Source organism: Hyperolius riggenbachi, chromosome 4 (assembly GCF_040937935.1).
Source record: "Hyperolius riggenbachi isolate aHypRig1 chromosome 4, aHypRig1.pri, whole genome shotgun sequence".
Taxonomy (NCBI): domain Eukaryota; kingdom Metazoa; phylum Chordata; class Amphibia; order Anura; family Hyperoliidae; genus Hyperolius; species Hyperolius riggenbachi.
In genome coordinates this window covers 336,834,440-336,851,210 of record NC_090649.1, presented here as the reverse complement: position 1 = coordinate 336,851,210, position 16,771 = coordinate 336,834,440, and the positions used below count along the sequence as shown (strand labels likewise).

Here is a 16,771-nt window from a genome sequence, read left to right as displayed (position 1 = left end):
AAAGGGTATCTTAAATGCCCATAGATATGAAGGAATACAAATGTACTTGTGTACCTTTTGAAATATTTCTCCTCACTAATCTGTAGTAAGATATATTCTGTTTGAATACATCTTTACAACATGATTAATTCCCACTTTTCTGACTAATTTTTACTTTGCTTGGCTCTTCTAACAGATGCCGCCTCAATATGGACAGCAAAGTGTAAGTGGCTACTGCCAACAGCCATATTACAACCAGCAGTCGCACGCTCACTATCCACAGTCCCAGGGTCAGTATCTGTCGCAAGCTCAGCAACGGTATCATCCCCAGCAGGTAAGCAAAGATAGCATTAGCTTGACAACAAGATTCAAGGTTTTAAAAAGAGAAAAGAAAATGCCTATATAAGTTTTTAGCTATAATTTTTACCACAGTTGAACATTTCGAGATGGAATATATAAACTGATATGGCATTCAAGAATCGGTTTGTCGAATACAGTAGCCAGTAGGCAAATGATAAGAGCAAGACCTAGTGAAGAAAAATGACAGAGAAGTTTAAAAGTTAGATGACAACCCTAATTTTTAAGCAACTGTGGCTACCTGGATCATTGAATTTATCTAACCCTGATATTCAGCAAGTATGTGACTGAAGGACATTTTTAAGTTCCTGTTCTAATCTATACATAAACATATATTTTTTTCCCCAACCTCCTAATTTATAGTTTCTGGTGATGATGTTAGACTGACTTGTTTTGTGTAGAAGAACGCATTCCTAACTTCCCAGTTTATAGACAGTCTTTCTCTGGTACGATGTTTAGATTGACTAGTTTTGTTTTGTGTGTTGAAGAACACACAGTACATAGAGGAATTAATCAATAATTGGGCAGAACAAAGCCACACTGCCAGCACCAAACACCCAAGAAGATGAAGTTTGAAGACCGCTAAAAGCATTTTTCATCTACACTGAAAAACTCCTACACACAGAAACATCAACCTGATTATGCACTACTAGAGATGGTAAGAGAAATTTACAAGACAAGAAACATCGATGCCTTGAAAAACTTAGCAAGGACTCCATGAAAACGTTTCTTGGGACCTCTGCATTAGCTTCCCATATGAACGATGCCATGACTGTCCTAAAGGTCCTTGAGGAAGAAGGTACAGAACTGACGTCTGAACTGCTCCAATTTCTAAAATAAGCTATAAGAGGCAGAGAACAGATGCTGAAGCAAGAACCTCTGGATATGCAGTCTGACAGTAATGATTACTGACCCAACAGGCACTACCACTGCAATCTTCCAAGAGGGTCGACTGCACAGAGCATTGACACATGGAAATAGGATTGTCCTGCTAGAGATATCATTATTCACCTCCTTAGCGGTAATCCCATGCTGGACACGGGGTAAGCCGCCGCGGAGGATTCCTCAGGCCCTGCTGGGGCGATTTGCATAACTTTTTTTTCAAACATGCAGCTAGCACTTTGCTAGCTGTGGGTTTGTTGCGATTGTCGCCTCCCGCCGCCGATGTGCCGCTACCCGCCATGATACAGGGCCCCCCCGCATACCCCTTGCGCAGCCTGGCCAATCGCCGCCAGGCTGCACTATGGGGTGGATCGGGACTCCCTGTGATGTCACGACGTCACTCCGTTTGTCGCCATGGCGACGGGGAAGCCCTCAAGGAAATCCCGTTCAGAATGGGATTTCCTTATGGGCAAGCGGCGCCGGCGGTGATCTGATGCTACGGGGGGACGCCGCAGGGAGGGGGGAAGCATGTAGCTAGCGCTAGGCTAGCTACATGCTTAAAAAAAAAGGTGAAAAAACCCTCCCACGGCCGCGCAGCCGCAGGAATCATACCGCCAGGAAGGTTAAAATGCATTTTTATCATGCAGAAAAGATTTTATAAGCCACAAGGGCTAAAGGCACTTTGAACAGTACCTCATACCAAATGTCCTCAGTCCAAGCTAGCAAAGACTGTATCTGGCAATATTGGGTGAAATAGGAATTTCCTACTACTAGTAAACTACTTTTGCAATTACAATTTACCTTCCAGGGACTTCAGAAGGTGGATACCTCTGTGAACAGCTCCTAAAATAAATTATATACCATAGTCATCCCCTTCCCCAGAGAGAATCTCAAGGGGAAGGAGATTTAGCTCCATGGGATTCACTCCAACATTCCCAGAAAAGACACCAAATTCAAATCCTACAGCCTGAAAAGCACAGAGAACATGCAGAAAACATTCATAGGGACAACTCTAGTAGAAGTGAAAGAAACCACAGTCCTGGAACACACACAGGAGTACAATTCCTTAAATTGTCGGTGCTACACCTCGCTCAGGTAATCTCCCTGGGCAACAAGCATGCAAAAAGTGAAGAGACAACTCTCCCTGCAACTACCGTGTTTCCCCGAAAATAAAACCTACCCTCAAAGTAAGCCCTAGCAGCTATCAGGCAGCATGCCCGAAATATAAGCCCTCCCTGAAAATAAGCCCTAGTGGCAATGGCAGTCCCGCCCCCCCCCACGAGCCCCCCCTACGGCGCCGCATTACCTCCAGCTGGGCCCGCTTTCAGAAAGTCGCATCCCCGTGCTCATGTTGTCTTTGAACTTTCCTGAGCAAGTTCTAGCTCTCTTGTGCCAGCAAGCAAATTTCCACATTTAACATTGACCTAAGGACACGCTTGCTAAATGCTCCAGTTCAATGAAAGCTTCTGGTATAATAGAACTAGATATTAAAGGATACCCGAACTGACATGTGACATGATGATATAGACATGTGTATGTACAGTGCCTAGCACACAAATAACTATGCTGTGTTCCTTTTTTTCTCTCTGCTTGAAATAGTTAAATATCAGGTATGTAAGTGGCTGACTCAGTCCTGACTCAGACAGGAAGTGACTACAGTGTGACCCTCACTGATAAGAAATTCCAACTATAAAACACTTTCCTAGCAGAAAATGGCTTCTGAGAGCAAGAAAGATGTAAAAAGGGGAATTTCTTATCAGTGAGGGTCACACTGTAGTCACTTCCTGTCTGAGTCAGGACTAAGTCAGCCACTTACATACCTGATATTTAACTCTTTCAGGCAGAGAAAGAAAAAAGGAACACAGCATAGTTATTTGTGTGCTAGGCACTGTACATACCCATGTCTATCTCATCATGTCACGTGTCACTTTGAGTATCCTTTAAGCAATGATATTTAAAACATTTTCCCCCACTGTTATGCACTACTTTATTTAAATATAAATTACTTTAATAGCAAACAATAAATACAATATAATTTTGCCTTTTTAGTGTAAACAAGGTATGAGTGGTAAAGAACTCCTTTGGTTTTGGTGCAGACAGCCTTAGCTAGCGATGAGCACAAATTTTGCATAATCGTAATTTCATATCGTATTTCGCAATTACAATGCAATATTGTGATTACAATTTTGGAAAAAATTATCATTGAGATTGTAACCGTAATCAGGAATCATAATTTCACAATTATATGTAATTTCACGCCAAATTTAGTTGTTAATAGCAAAGCCCCCATACATGCTATAGTCACCAATATTGCTACATATGTTAAGGGGTATGTGCCATTTTACAGAGTTTAAAACCATTTTTGTTTTGAATTTTTTTAATATGTTCTCACTATTCCCCTTAACATACATATACATTTTTGTGATGATAGCATGTATCAGGGCTTTGTTATTAACCCTTAAAGTCGGTGCAAAATTACAAATAGATTGCGCAAAATCAATGGACATAATTGCAAAATTTAACTTGAAATGTCACATAATCATAATTAGAAGATTACAATCATCACTGGCCCTAAATGCTTACACTATCTGAGAAAAGGATGATTACTGCATCCATCATTTGCAAATGCTATCTGTTTTTTAAAGGGCACATTAGTGTCTTTGTCATTGCCCGAGTTGTTTATCCTTTTTGTATCTCCAGCTGCCAGTTCCAGCAGCCATTGGGTTACAAGGCGTTTCATAAAGTGGCTGCTATTGTAAATTATTTGTGAATTGATTAGCTGAAAGCAGATGAAGTAGTGGTTAATAAATACTCTATAAGCATCATTCAAGCATTAGAACAGATCATATTTCCACTTGCGTACTTTGCGGTTGGATCAATGAAAACTTAGAAAACAAACAGTGTATTGGTTAGAAAATTGTATTTGACGACCCTATTGCACACTTGTAAAGGGCATTGCTTTGTTTTCTGTCTTCTGGTCTCTACAGTCACATGTGCCTAACGGGAATAGATTGACTGATTATCTAGTCACAATTGGGAAAATTTGAGTATTTTAAAAACAATACATATATAGGTGGAAATATCTTCAATCATTACTTAAAAAAATTGTAGCAGTAGGGTATGCAGTAGGGCCTGCAAGAAAACAGGATTTAAGCCAGACGAAGGCTGCAAAGCCGAAAGCTTGCTTATTTTTATTCTTTTTAGTTAGCCAATAAATGGTATCATCCTGATTTAAAACTTCTTGCTTTAAAAAAATTGTGTAACACAGCCTAAGCAGTCAAAAACATTGGGAGAAAATACATTTGGCAAAGTTTTTGCAGTTTGTAAACTTGAAAGCACAGTCCTACGTCCTTGTTTCTTCTATTTCTCAGCCAAAATTATCATGTTTTTAGCATGTATTTGTTTTTTATGTATACATTTATATGAACAATTTGTACATTTCTGTTCTCTGTTTATAGTTCATGCTTAGAGTTTAAAGAAGTACGAAGCTGACATTTCATCTCTGTTCTAAATCATTAAACACATCATAAAAGAAATAGAAAAAAAAATTGAAAAAATTACTGGAAGGTACACCGTCCTGTCAGTTGGGCGCAGGGTGAGCCGAATGACTGCTCACCCTGCTGCCGTTGAATCACTGAGCAGCGTTAAATACTATTCCCCCTTGGAGTCATTACAACTCTGGGAGAGAAGTAATTCGGGGATCCCAAAAATGACCCTGACGCAGGATGCGGACTATGGCATTGCAGCTATAGCCACGCCATCATCTGGCGCTACACACCTCTGTGCGTGTACCCAGATGACCTGCTTCGTACTGGAACGCCCACTTCACTCCGAAGCTAACTGATAAGATTGTTGTTGCTGTGAACAAAATTGTCAGTGAGTTGAGTATTTGCAGAGTATTTAAATCTGAGAAGCTTCTTCTGTATGCTGAACAATTCCTTAACCTTCTGCCGCCCGCGTCACGCCAGCAGGCGTGGCCGCGGCGGCAGCCCCAGGACCGCCTAACGCCAATTGGCGTAAAGTCCTGGGGCTCTGTTTTGCATAAGATCGCGCGCATGGTGTGCGCGCATCTCATGCTCGGAGGGCGGAGCTCCGCCCCGCCTTCAGTCTCCGAGCGGCTGTTGCCGCTCGGGAGACTGTTAGACGGCGATCACGCCGTCTATTTACTTAGTGCAGCGCTGCGATGAGCAGCAGCGCTGCACTGGGGACAGCCGTGTGACACGGCTGTCCCCATGGGGGACAAGAGAGCGATCGGCTCTCATAGGCAGAAGCCTATGACAGCCGATCGCCATAATTGGCTGGCTGTGGGGAGGGAGGGAGGGAGGGTAGAAATTTAAAGTAACAGGGTTTTTTTTTAAACAAATAAAAACAATAATATTTATTAAAAAAAAAATAAACATGAGGGGAGCGATCAGACCCCACCAACAGAGAGCTCTGTTGGTGGGGAGAAAAAGGGGGGGGGTCACTTGTGTGCTGAGTTGTGCGGCCCTGCAGCTTGGCCTTAAAGCTGCAGTGGCCAATTTAGCTAAAAATTGCCTGGTCACTAGGGGGGTTTAGCCCTGCAGTCCTCAAGTGGTTAATTACAAGACCAATAGTAGGAACTTTGCCTCCCAGTGACTTTATACCATTCTTTCTTTAGTTGTTACTTTTATGCTGTGTGTAATGTTTTAAAGCATAGATGCAATTTGAAGTCTTATACCACTTAAATGAGATATATTCACTAAACTGCTTTAAACAGAATAATGTGCATGAAGTCTTATTGCATGATGAGTAGAGCAGAATGCAATGCATTAACTTGTACTTATCGTCCATAAGACTGTACATGCGCTATTCTGCCTACTACAGTTTAGTGTGTATAGGACTCCAGGGATGGGTCCTGGATGGCTGATATATTCTGCCTTATTTTAGAAAATGTCTCCTTTAAGACAGGTAGGAACTGGTGAAGGAGCCTGGGGTAGTTTGGCAACCAACAGTTGCTATGTTTAATTACGTTCTTTAAAGAGCCCGGAGCTCTGGAATAGGGAAGGAAGATAACTGGATTGGGCCTCCCTGTTCCACTCAAGTCCATGACTGGTTTTGAATGCAGCCAGACAGCAGATATCTGGAGCTCTGAGCAGGGGGCAAGCTGATTAAGATTGCAGCAGGTGTGCTGCAAGGTGGTTGTGTGTTTTCCTCCTGAGTTTTGATTACAGAGTGGGTCGTTTTTTGGATCTATTTATCATTTTTGGCAAAACTGGACTGAGATTTCTCAGATAGCAATGACTTGATTTTCTACGAAGCTGAAGTAAGCTGTTTGAATTTACCTTGGTCACTGCCCTTTTGCTGAAGAAAAACATATTTCTGTTTGTTTTGGCCTCAAAGTTACAGACTAACCAACAAGCTCATGGTGAACCAGAACTCATTGGAGTATGTAAGGGGCTACAATGGTCCAAAAAGCCCCCTTACTAAAATGCATGGAAAATAAGTTTGCTTTCGCTTTCATAAAACAGAAATGATTTGTGATAATTCAAGTTTGAGTGAGCTCCAAGATTTCTCCCAGTGCATCACAAACTGGACTTTCTTGTACAATACCGATCTCCTGCATGCTAGCTGTAGTTCCAGAAAATCCCTAAACTTTACAACTGGTGGTGGATGCGGGCAAGCCAGCACTGCAGAAAAGTTTTTGTTTATTCTGAAAACTGACATCTAAAGAGACAGTGTCTATTTTTCAAACAAGATGGAGGACCTGTTACAGCAACTCGCCAGGGCCCAGCTGCAGCAAAGCATGGTTGTGAAACAACACTACTACACTACACTACTACAACTACAGAGGCTCAGCTGATGGCCTTTAGGCCCCATTCTCGCACACTATTTACACTTCTGTCCGCTTTTTATCAGCACATCAATGTTACAAGTTGATACTTTGCTGAAAAGTGGACAGAAGTGCACTAGTGTGAATGAGGCTTTAGCAAGGCCAGACATGTTCAGCAGAAAACCATACAGGCCCAGCTATCTGCAATGGTGGCTTAGCAGAGCTCTACAGTTGCCCAGCTGGTGAATTTACAAAAGACTGCTTAATGCACAAGCGAGGATACTAGCTGTGGCAGTACAGCAACTTGCTCCAGGAAAGGAATCTACTGAAGTTAACCACTAGCAACCAGGTGAATACTTGTGCTAATCATTTCCTCCAAAAGATAACACCTACTGATGATGTGGAAGCATTCTTCACAACGTTTGAGTGGACAGCCAAACTAGAAGGGTGGCCCCCAACAAAGGTGGGAAGGACTGATAGTTCCCTTCCTGTTTAATGAACCCAAAAAAGGCATATGATGATCTCCCTGAAGTGGAGGCCATGAACTATGTCAAGCTCAAAGCAAGAATCCTATACCGACTTGGGGTCACCACCTCTGTCAAGGCTCAGCATGTACAACAATGGTCCTAGCGGGTAACTCTGCCTTCTAAGTCTCAGATATATGACCTGATCCAACTGGTCACTAATAGAGATGGCCCTAATAGTTCGCTGACAAGCACTATTTTGCGAAGATCGTCTATTTGCACGAGCACATGGCGCTATTCGACCTGCCCCCATACATCATCATTGGGCTAAACTTTGACCCCTTACATCACAGTCAGTAGGCACAAGGCACCCAATCAGCCTGCACTCCCTCACGGACCCCCATGTTCCAGTCTGTCTTCAGCTGGAATAGTGAGAGGAAGGGACAGTGCTTGCTGGAGATATGGAAAGCGTTAGCTAGGCTTGTTTATTTTGATCCTCGTTGGATGATTGCTGTTTAATCACCCCAAACAGCCTTTCTGAGGACTGCTTCATCCTTGTTTTTTCGTTTTGTTTTGTTTTTGTGTGTGCAACACTCCGCAGCCCACAGGCAGCCACCCAGAGCTGTGTCCAATGCCCACTATAATTGTGTGTCACATTAGACACAAGCACAATAGTGTTCTAGGGCATCTGTTATTATCACTGTATTGTGTTTAAACTGTTGCAGCATAGTCTCAGTGTCTGACTGATGCAGTCAGACAGTCAGTGCACAGTCAGACGGAGCCTACTGGCAGCGGGCCACACCTGTGCCCATTTATAGTGATATTGAATTGTGTGCCACATAAAAGCACACAAGCAGAGCACTGTTACCACTACTACAGGGCCTGTGTTATCCCTGTATTGTGTTTGACCTCACCACCTTTTGCATAGTATCAGTGTCTGTCTGATAGTGCACAGACAGAGCCCACTGGCAGTGAGCCACACCTATGCCCACTGAACCGTTGTGTATCCCCCTGTGCGACACTACACAGCCCACTGACAACCAGAGCTGTGTACACTACTGCTATTGTTGAAAAGAAACTGAGTTGTGGGAAGCCCAACACCCACCTAGGGACAACTGTTTTGTGAAGGCACCTGATCGCAAAACACAAACAACCATGATTGAACAACTGTGAAGCGGGCATTACCCTTATATTACTCCCTGGACATTTAAAAGCAGCCCTTTATTCCTCCAATGCAGGAATGCACTGTGATTTCTGCCCTTTAGAGATTAAAACCCGACTCTGTGTCAACTCTGTAAGAAACAACACAGGATCACTTCTTCAAAAAAAGGGACAGACTGGACTGTGCTGGAGGTGTCATACCGTCTGGGAACACACAAGGGCTCGGTGATCAACGCCAGAGGAACCAATGCAGTGTGGAATGCACCAGAAACTCTCATTCTATGCTCAAGTTGTAACGATTGTGGAACTTTCTCCGTGATCAGCGCACAACGTGTGCGCTGACACGGCGGAAATCCTCCACAAGCGTATATTTGCAGGCACCCAGCAAAAGGTGCTACGCACCTGTAGAGGGAAATTCCTGTCGGCAGATGGCGCTGGGGAGTGCAGAGGAACCAATCCTCTGTACCTCCACAAGTGCCAGACAGGAATTGTACGAAGCGCAGAACGCAATCGCAAGAGAGGCGATTGCGATTGCGAATGAGATTGAGCAAAGGGACAGGTTGTGTGTGCGCCAATCCAGTCGCCACCCCGCGACCGCGCACACACAACAGCAGATACGAAATAGGAACGCGATCGCGAGAGGTGCGATCGCCAGACGTGACACAAGGCAGATCAGAATAGAATACGAGGGTAGCAAAGGCACAGCAAATACAATAAGGAGATACGGAAAATAACAAACGCTAGCTAACCGCGAACACCGCACTCATTCGCAACAGTGCACGCGGTTATGCGCGATCTCCACGTGATAAGCACAATAGAGACAAGCACGCCTAACTAACCATTAACAGACAAACATGAAACAGAGGACGCGAGCGCTTGCTTAACGGTTACCTCACCGAGCCTGCAGCAAGCGTAGCGGACAAGACAGACACACGAAAACAGGGACAAACGAGAGATAGGATCCACAGCACTAGCGAAAAGTGGCTAGCGTGATCCAGGTACAGAGTAGCAGAACAGAAGGATCCCCAGCGCTAGCGAAAAGTAGCTAGCGCGATCCCAGAAGACAGAACAGAAGGATCCCCAGCGCTAGCGAAAAGTAGCTAGCGCGATCCCAGGAGACAGAACAGAAGGATCCCCAGCGCTAGCGAAAAGTAGCTAGCGCGATCCCAGGAAACAGAACAGAAGAGATAGCTGGTAGCAACCGCTGCACCAGCTATACTCCAAGAACAGAGATCAGAACCATTTCCTGTCGACCACCATAGGGGCAGGACAATGGCAACAGGCAAGACAAGACAGAACAGGCAATACAGATAATACAACCTGACTGGGTTAGAAGGGGAGCCTAAAGCAACCCCCAGGAATTAACTATACTAGATAGCAATGGCTGACACTCCAGCAGTGTCCATCAGGAACAGACCATGGAAAGGAAATGACCAGCAAAGCCTTCTGGGAAACATAAAGCTCTTATAGTGCCAGTCATCAAAGAAGGCAGGTAGGGGATTTGCATAACGAATGCATGCAAATTCCCCAGCAAGAGAACAGACCAGAAACTTGCAATGGAAAGACAGGTCTCTGTTCCAGAGACCTGCAGCCCACAGACTAGAGGAATGGACAAACAGCTGTCTGCCTGTGCAGCCAGCTGAGCGGATCATCACAGTACCCCCCCCCCCCCCCCCTCTAGGGATGGATTCCAGACATCCCTCAAAACTGGTATCATCACAAAACTCTAACTGAAGACTCATGAAGGTCGGGGCAGCCCGACAAGGCCCAATTCCAGAGTCAGTCCATCCGAAACCGACCTCATCGGAAGCAGAAGCCACAGAAACATGCCCATCAGCACTACAAGTCTCAGCGTAACACCCATCAGGACTGTGGACACCAGAGAAGAAGCCATCGACACCCTCCAGACAATACCCACCACCTTCCAAGGAGCGTCCAAGAATACCAAACCTGCCGCAATACCTGTTTGAAGTGTCCCTTACAACACCAAAGCCATTGCTGATCGTATTCAGGGCACCAAGCAAAACCTTTCCCGGAATCTCCCAGAACTCCTTGAAGCTCCGCAGAGATCCCAAGAAGCCAGAACGCTCACCAGGCTCACATGGAGAACCACCAAGAACCCCTATGGAACCTATGATCATTCCAGACTCAAAATTAGCAGGACACCCATCAAGATCAGGACTTTCAGGGACCACTTCTGGGCATGCAAGCAGGCAGGCTATATCAGAACATGTCTCCACTGAGGAAGCATCTGAGTACGCTGGTAACCGAGGCACACTTGGGCTTTCTGGGTCACAGAGCACATCGGGGTACACTAGTACAGGAGAAACCTCAGGACATGTCGGGGAACTGCCAACCTCAGAGTCCGACACGACAAGACCAAAACCAGTACCGGGCAGAAAATCATCACGAGTAAAGGTCACAGGTACTGGTCTTTCAAAAGAAGACTCGGACTCAAATTCAGAATTTTCTGTAACTGTAATATCATCATTGACTACACATGAATGAAGCTCCACAAGAGCTGCAAAAGTAGTCAGCAAGGCAGCAATGCCTACTGAAGTGGGCAACACCTCAGAAGGACCTGGGGGGCAGGAGACATCTCCTACAAGTTCTGCACCCTTTGGGAGGAACTCGGAGACCTTCAGATCATCAAACAAGACCTCAGGAACATCATTTTTCAAGTTGTCTAAGAAGGATTCTGTACTATCCATGTTACAGGGCAAAACTGGAACTTTACTTTGAGAACAGGGCAGATGTCCCAGGGAAGGTTCCACCATAAACTGAGACTGAATTTCATCATCATGAGTGGAACGTACAGGAATATTCACTGGACCACACACTGACTCCCTAACTTTAATCTCGCTGCACCCAGAACTCTGCGTAGTAGTCAAACTAGCTTGCAACTCCAAAACTGCAGAAAGACAGGTGAAAATAGCAGCAATACCTAGACGAGCCTCTAGGGGCAGGGCAGGAGATATTGTACAAGGCAATATTGACTTATCCAGAGTACTGGGTGGAGAGTCAATACTTTCTTCAGAATCAGACTCGCAAATGTCAATGCAAGTGGACATCATGCCTTCATTCATGGTACAGGGCAGGTTCAGAGAAAGCTTCTCTGGACAAGGCAAAGAAGCTTCAGCATCAGATTCGCAAAACCGAAGCGCTGTCTCACTCTTAGATTCGGCTAACAATGTCGAATCCGAGGAGTCAGAACGCAAAATTTGCGGATCCAAGTTCGCTTTAGGTTGCGAAACTGACGCTTCCATATCACAAACCTCCACGATCTGCGGAGCAGACTGCAAGGCATCTAGGACAGAAACACTGGAGCAACTGTCATCAGGCAACAGGCCTGCACAGGTGCGAACAGAATAAGACATAGATTCATTTGCAAAAGAAGTGGCGACAACAACAGGAGAAACTTTATTAGACACATCAATAATTTTCTTAAAGTTGCATAACTTAGGAATTTTCCCCATGGCAGGCTCACAAACGGACGATCTTAGAGCACCTGAGGGAAAAAATCTGTCTTCCTTAGACACAGGACCACACAGACCTTTTGCAGCCATACGTGCGGTGGCGACATCAGACCGCACTGGTTCAAATTCCACACAAGCAACTGCTCTGAACGACTTGCACTCAGACTTCAAACACTCAGTTGCTTTGGGAAAGGGAATGCATTCAAAACTCACTTTCTTTAAATCCAGAGGATTGGAACAATCGTCCGCTGACAATGTGTTTTTAGCAGATTGAAGCGCATGTAGTTCATCCAAAATCATTCTCCACACGTCAAACAGCGGAGTCACAAAGTCAGAGACACATTCACCAGTCTTGATTAAAGTGCACGCAGACTCAATGCACGGATACAAAACCGCTTCGTTTTTAGAACGGTAATGATTGCAAAACGATCTCCAATCACATTCCAATTCATAGACCAGGAGCTCGATCTCCCATTTCTCAAATGGGGGCTCCCATGCACACTTAACAAAGGATGAACAATCATAGTGCGCACAGTCTACAGATGGAACTGGAGCAGGAACAGAACGGGAATCTTTTACCTCTTTATTGGGATCAATTAATTGGTGTGTGTGTAATTCGTCCAAAATGATCTGCCACACATACATCACCAGATCCACAACACACTCGTCACATTCATCAGAATCAATCAAAAGGCACACAGAGTCAAGACAATCGTTCAGGACATCCGCGCTTTTTGCGATGTAAAAATCGCAAAAGGCTTTCCAATCCAAATCAAATTCCTCCACCAAGGCCCCGATTTCCCATGAGGCAAATGGCGGTTCAAACAACCCAGTATCTAAATAATCTCCATATGGGTGGGGATCAGGAACGAGTACAGATTTTTTAACTGCTTTAATATAGTGTGCGATCCTACCTATAGCAGGATCCACATAAGCTTTGGATTGGGGCAAAAAACCTGGAAACTGATCAGCAGATGCATTATAAACATCATTATCATACTGCATGGTTTTGCCCATTTCAGACTTGACAGAAATAACCTCTTGATTTGTGTTTGCTATGGGCAACGGATCTTTCCGCTGGGAAGCCTTCCTAGATCTTTTACGTTTAGACTTAGAGGCTTTGGATGGCTGCTTTGTGGATGAAAGAGTAGATGGAACAGCTGATTGAGCTGCTGACAACAACTCATTAAGGGGGTATGGTAATTGAGGTAATCTCAGCCAATTGTGAATTAAAAAGGCCAAGAATTCCAGGGGTCTTTGACTCAGGGTGGTATGATTTAACACATCATAACCCCACATTGACATTTTGCCCCCCAACAGAATGTAGACCATTTGGGGGGCCCAGGTAGACACTGGGGTGCATTGGAATTCAGGGTTCGCTAACAGTTTCGTACACTCAGACAAAAATTCATCTGCTGATTCAGGTTCAAGTTTTTTAAATCTCTTAAAGGTACAAGAGCCATATTCGACAAAATCGTACAAATCGGAAATTCCGTCTACACTGGGGTTTTGGGTTGGGCTGGTCATTCTGTAACGATTGTGGAACTTTCTCCGTGATCAGCGCACAACGCGTGCGCTGACACGCCGGAAATCCTCCACAAGCGTATATTTGCAGGCACCCAGCAAAAGGTGCTACGCACCTGTAGAGGGAAATTCCTGTCGGCAGATGGCGCTGGGGAGTGCAGAGGAACCAATCCTCTGTACCTCCACAAGTGCCAGACAGGAATTGTACGAAGCGCAGAACGCAATCGCAATCGCCTCTCTTGAGATTGAGCAAAGGGACAGGTTGTGTGTGCGCCAATCCAGTCGCCACCCCGCGACCACGCACACACAACAGCAGATACGAAATAGGAACGCGATCGCGAGAGGTGCGATCGCCAGACGTGACACAAGGCAGATCAGAATAGAATACGAGGGTAGCAAAGGCACAGCAAATACAATAAGGAGATACGGAAAATAACAAACGCTAGCTAACCGCGAACACCGCACTCATTCGCAACAGTGCACGCGGTTATGCGCGATCTCCACGTGATAAGCACAATAGAGACAAGCACGCCTAACTAACCATTAACAGACAAACATGAAACAGAGGACGCGAGCGCTTGCTTAACGGTTACCTCACCGAGCCTGCAGCAAGCGTAGCGGACAAGACAGACACACGAAAACAGGGACAAACGAGAGATAGGATCCACAGCACTAGCGAAAAGTGGCTAGCGTGATCCAGGTACAGAGTAGCAGAACAGAAGGATCCCCAGCGCTAGCAAAAAGTAGCTAGCGCGATCCCAGAAGACAGAACAGAAGGATCCCCAGCGCTAGCGAAAAGTAGCTAGCGCGATCCCAGGAGACAGAACAGAAGGATCCCCAGCGCTAGCGAAAAGTAGCTAGCGCGATCCCAGGAAACAGAACAGAAGAGATAGCTGGTAGCAACCGCTGCACCAGCTATACTCCAAGAACAGAGATCAGAACCATTTCCTGTCGACCACCAAAGGGGCAGGACAATGGCAACAGGCAAGACAAGACAGAACAGGCAATACAGATAATACAACCTGACTGGGCTATAAGGGGAGCCTAAAGCAACCCCCAGGAATTAACTATACTAGATAGCAATGGCTGACACTCCAGCAGTGTCCATCAGGAACAGACCATGAAAAGGAAATGACCAGCAAAGCCTTCTGGGAAACATAAAGCTCTTATAGTGCCAGTCATCAAAGAAGGCAGGTAGGGGATTTGCATAACGAATGCATGCAAATTCCCCAGCAAGAGAACAGACCAGAAACGTGCAATGGAAAGACAGGTCTCTGTTCCAGAGACCTGCAGCCCACAGACTAGAGGAATGGACAAACAGCTGTCTGCCTGTGCAGCCAGCTGAGCGGATCATCACACAAGTTTGCACTGCCTGCACCGTTCTCACTGAGGGGCAGTTTGAGTGCCAAATGTCAGCTAACCAAGTACCTGTTTGGGCCCTGCTGGACTCTGGATCTATGGTAACTTTGGTACAGGCCAGCATGTGTGGTGATGTTGCATTGACTGACAAAACCATTTGTGTCATCTGCATGACTGCATTCATGGTGACACCAGGACTATCTAGTTGTGGCAGCATCCTTCACCACTGCTAGTGGCACCATTAGCCTGAGGTCAGATTGGTAAGAAACCTGTTCCATCCTGAGATTGTGGGACAGGACTTCCCTATGCTTTGGGAACTGTGGAAGAATGGGGAAAAAAATGTATCCATCCCATTGCTTAGTTGGGTACACTGTGACATTTTTTCCTTTCCCCGCCAGGGGAAAACAGCGTGAAAAAGCAAATAACAAATGAAGTGATGATTGAAATGCCTGATGAGGCAGCTTCCATTAAATTTTTTAAAGTGACATTTTCAAATTATAGTAACTATAAATTTGTATTTTTTCCTGTTTTAAGTATTTATTTAATAGTATTCTATTTCTATAAATGATAAGATAGGAGATGCCTAATATGGATGCAATAGTTAAAAACCGGTTAAAAAGAAAGAAAGTTTGGGCTTACATCGACACAACAGGATTGTTTGGGTTAAGCTAAATTTATTAGAACAACACAGAGGACAACATGTTTTGTGCTACATAAACCGCTTCCTCAGGTCAATCAGTGTGCCTGCAAGTCTGTGTATAACAAGCTAGGAGTAAGGAGTAAGACTTACTTCCTCTTTAACCTGTTTTTAACTATTTTATTTATATTGGGTAAAGGAGGCCTACCCTATCAGTTCTTCTCACCTCTTTTGGTAGGTTGATTTTTACGATCTTTATAATTATTTCATCTTTTAGCAAGTGGCCAGCCTCACAGACAGGACCAGAAAAGGGCAAGTGGGGACAATAATTATCCACATGTACAGTGGTTAGTTGATTTTTTAGGCAACCTGGGTTTTAGCCTTATATCTTTTTGTCTATTTCAATGAAGCTTATTTACCAACATTGGTTCTTGGACAAAGCCTCATGTGCAAATTACCTATACCATAGGCTCCTAAACGCGAGACTTAGGTCCAGCACTAAAAAACGCCTCTTTGATGCATGTGCAGGTGCGTGCCCCTGTTGCTTGTGCATGTGCTCATGCACACTAATGCTAATCCCATTGTGAAGGATTGCAGTCATTTGCATAAAGTTACAGGAGAAAAAAATGTTTTTTTTTTATTAAAGTGACAGTGTAACATTAAAGAATAAACTGTTAAACTCATTAACTCCTTGTGTTACCTAAACTTGGTCATAAGAGTCGTGGACACCTCTAATGGCTGCTGCCTATAGCGATTGGATGCGATCACTATGGCAACAGCTGGGGGACCCAATGCTGTATAGATGCATCAAAATGTTTTTGCCTAGCAATGCATCCATACAGCACTAGGGTCCCTAAACTGTGCGCCCTAGTGACCGCATGCAATAGCTACAGACGCACAGGTTGGTGATAATGGTATACTACATGCCCAACTAGCGATGAAATATAGCATGTATGGTATTGTTTTAACCAGTACGAGCCAAATAGTGTATTTTAAGGTGTTGTAAAACTGTGGCACTTGTCATCTGAAAGTTAGGAAGGGGAAAACATAACAAAATGTTTAATTTTTGCTTTTACACCTAATTTTATTCTATAAATTGTCTGTGAAATTAAATAATACTTGAAAAAATATTACCCCAAGA

General features: G+C 44.5%; 1 protein-coding gene across 4 annotated transcripts in view; it reads left to right on the top strand.

Moving 5' to 3' along the window:
• The window catches only part of ARID1B (AT-rich interaction domain 1B), a 703,333-nt gene that overhangs the window by 184,445 nt on the left and 502,117 nt on the right, over nt 1-16,771 (top strand). For 3 of the 4 annotated variants that reach the window (XM_068231873.1, XM_068231875.1, XM_068231872.1), the window contains exon 3: nt 176-313. The exons of the other annotated variant lie outside the window; for it this stretch is intronic. In XM_068231873.1, the coding sequence (XP_068087974.1) occupies nt 176-313 (138 nt within the window). The remainder of the gene's footprint in view (nt 1-175; nt 314-16,771) is intronic. 4 annotated transcript variants of the gene reach the window in all.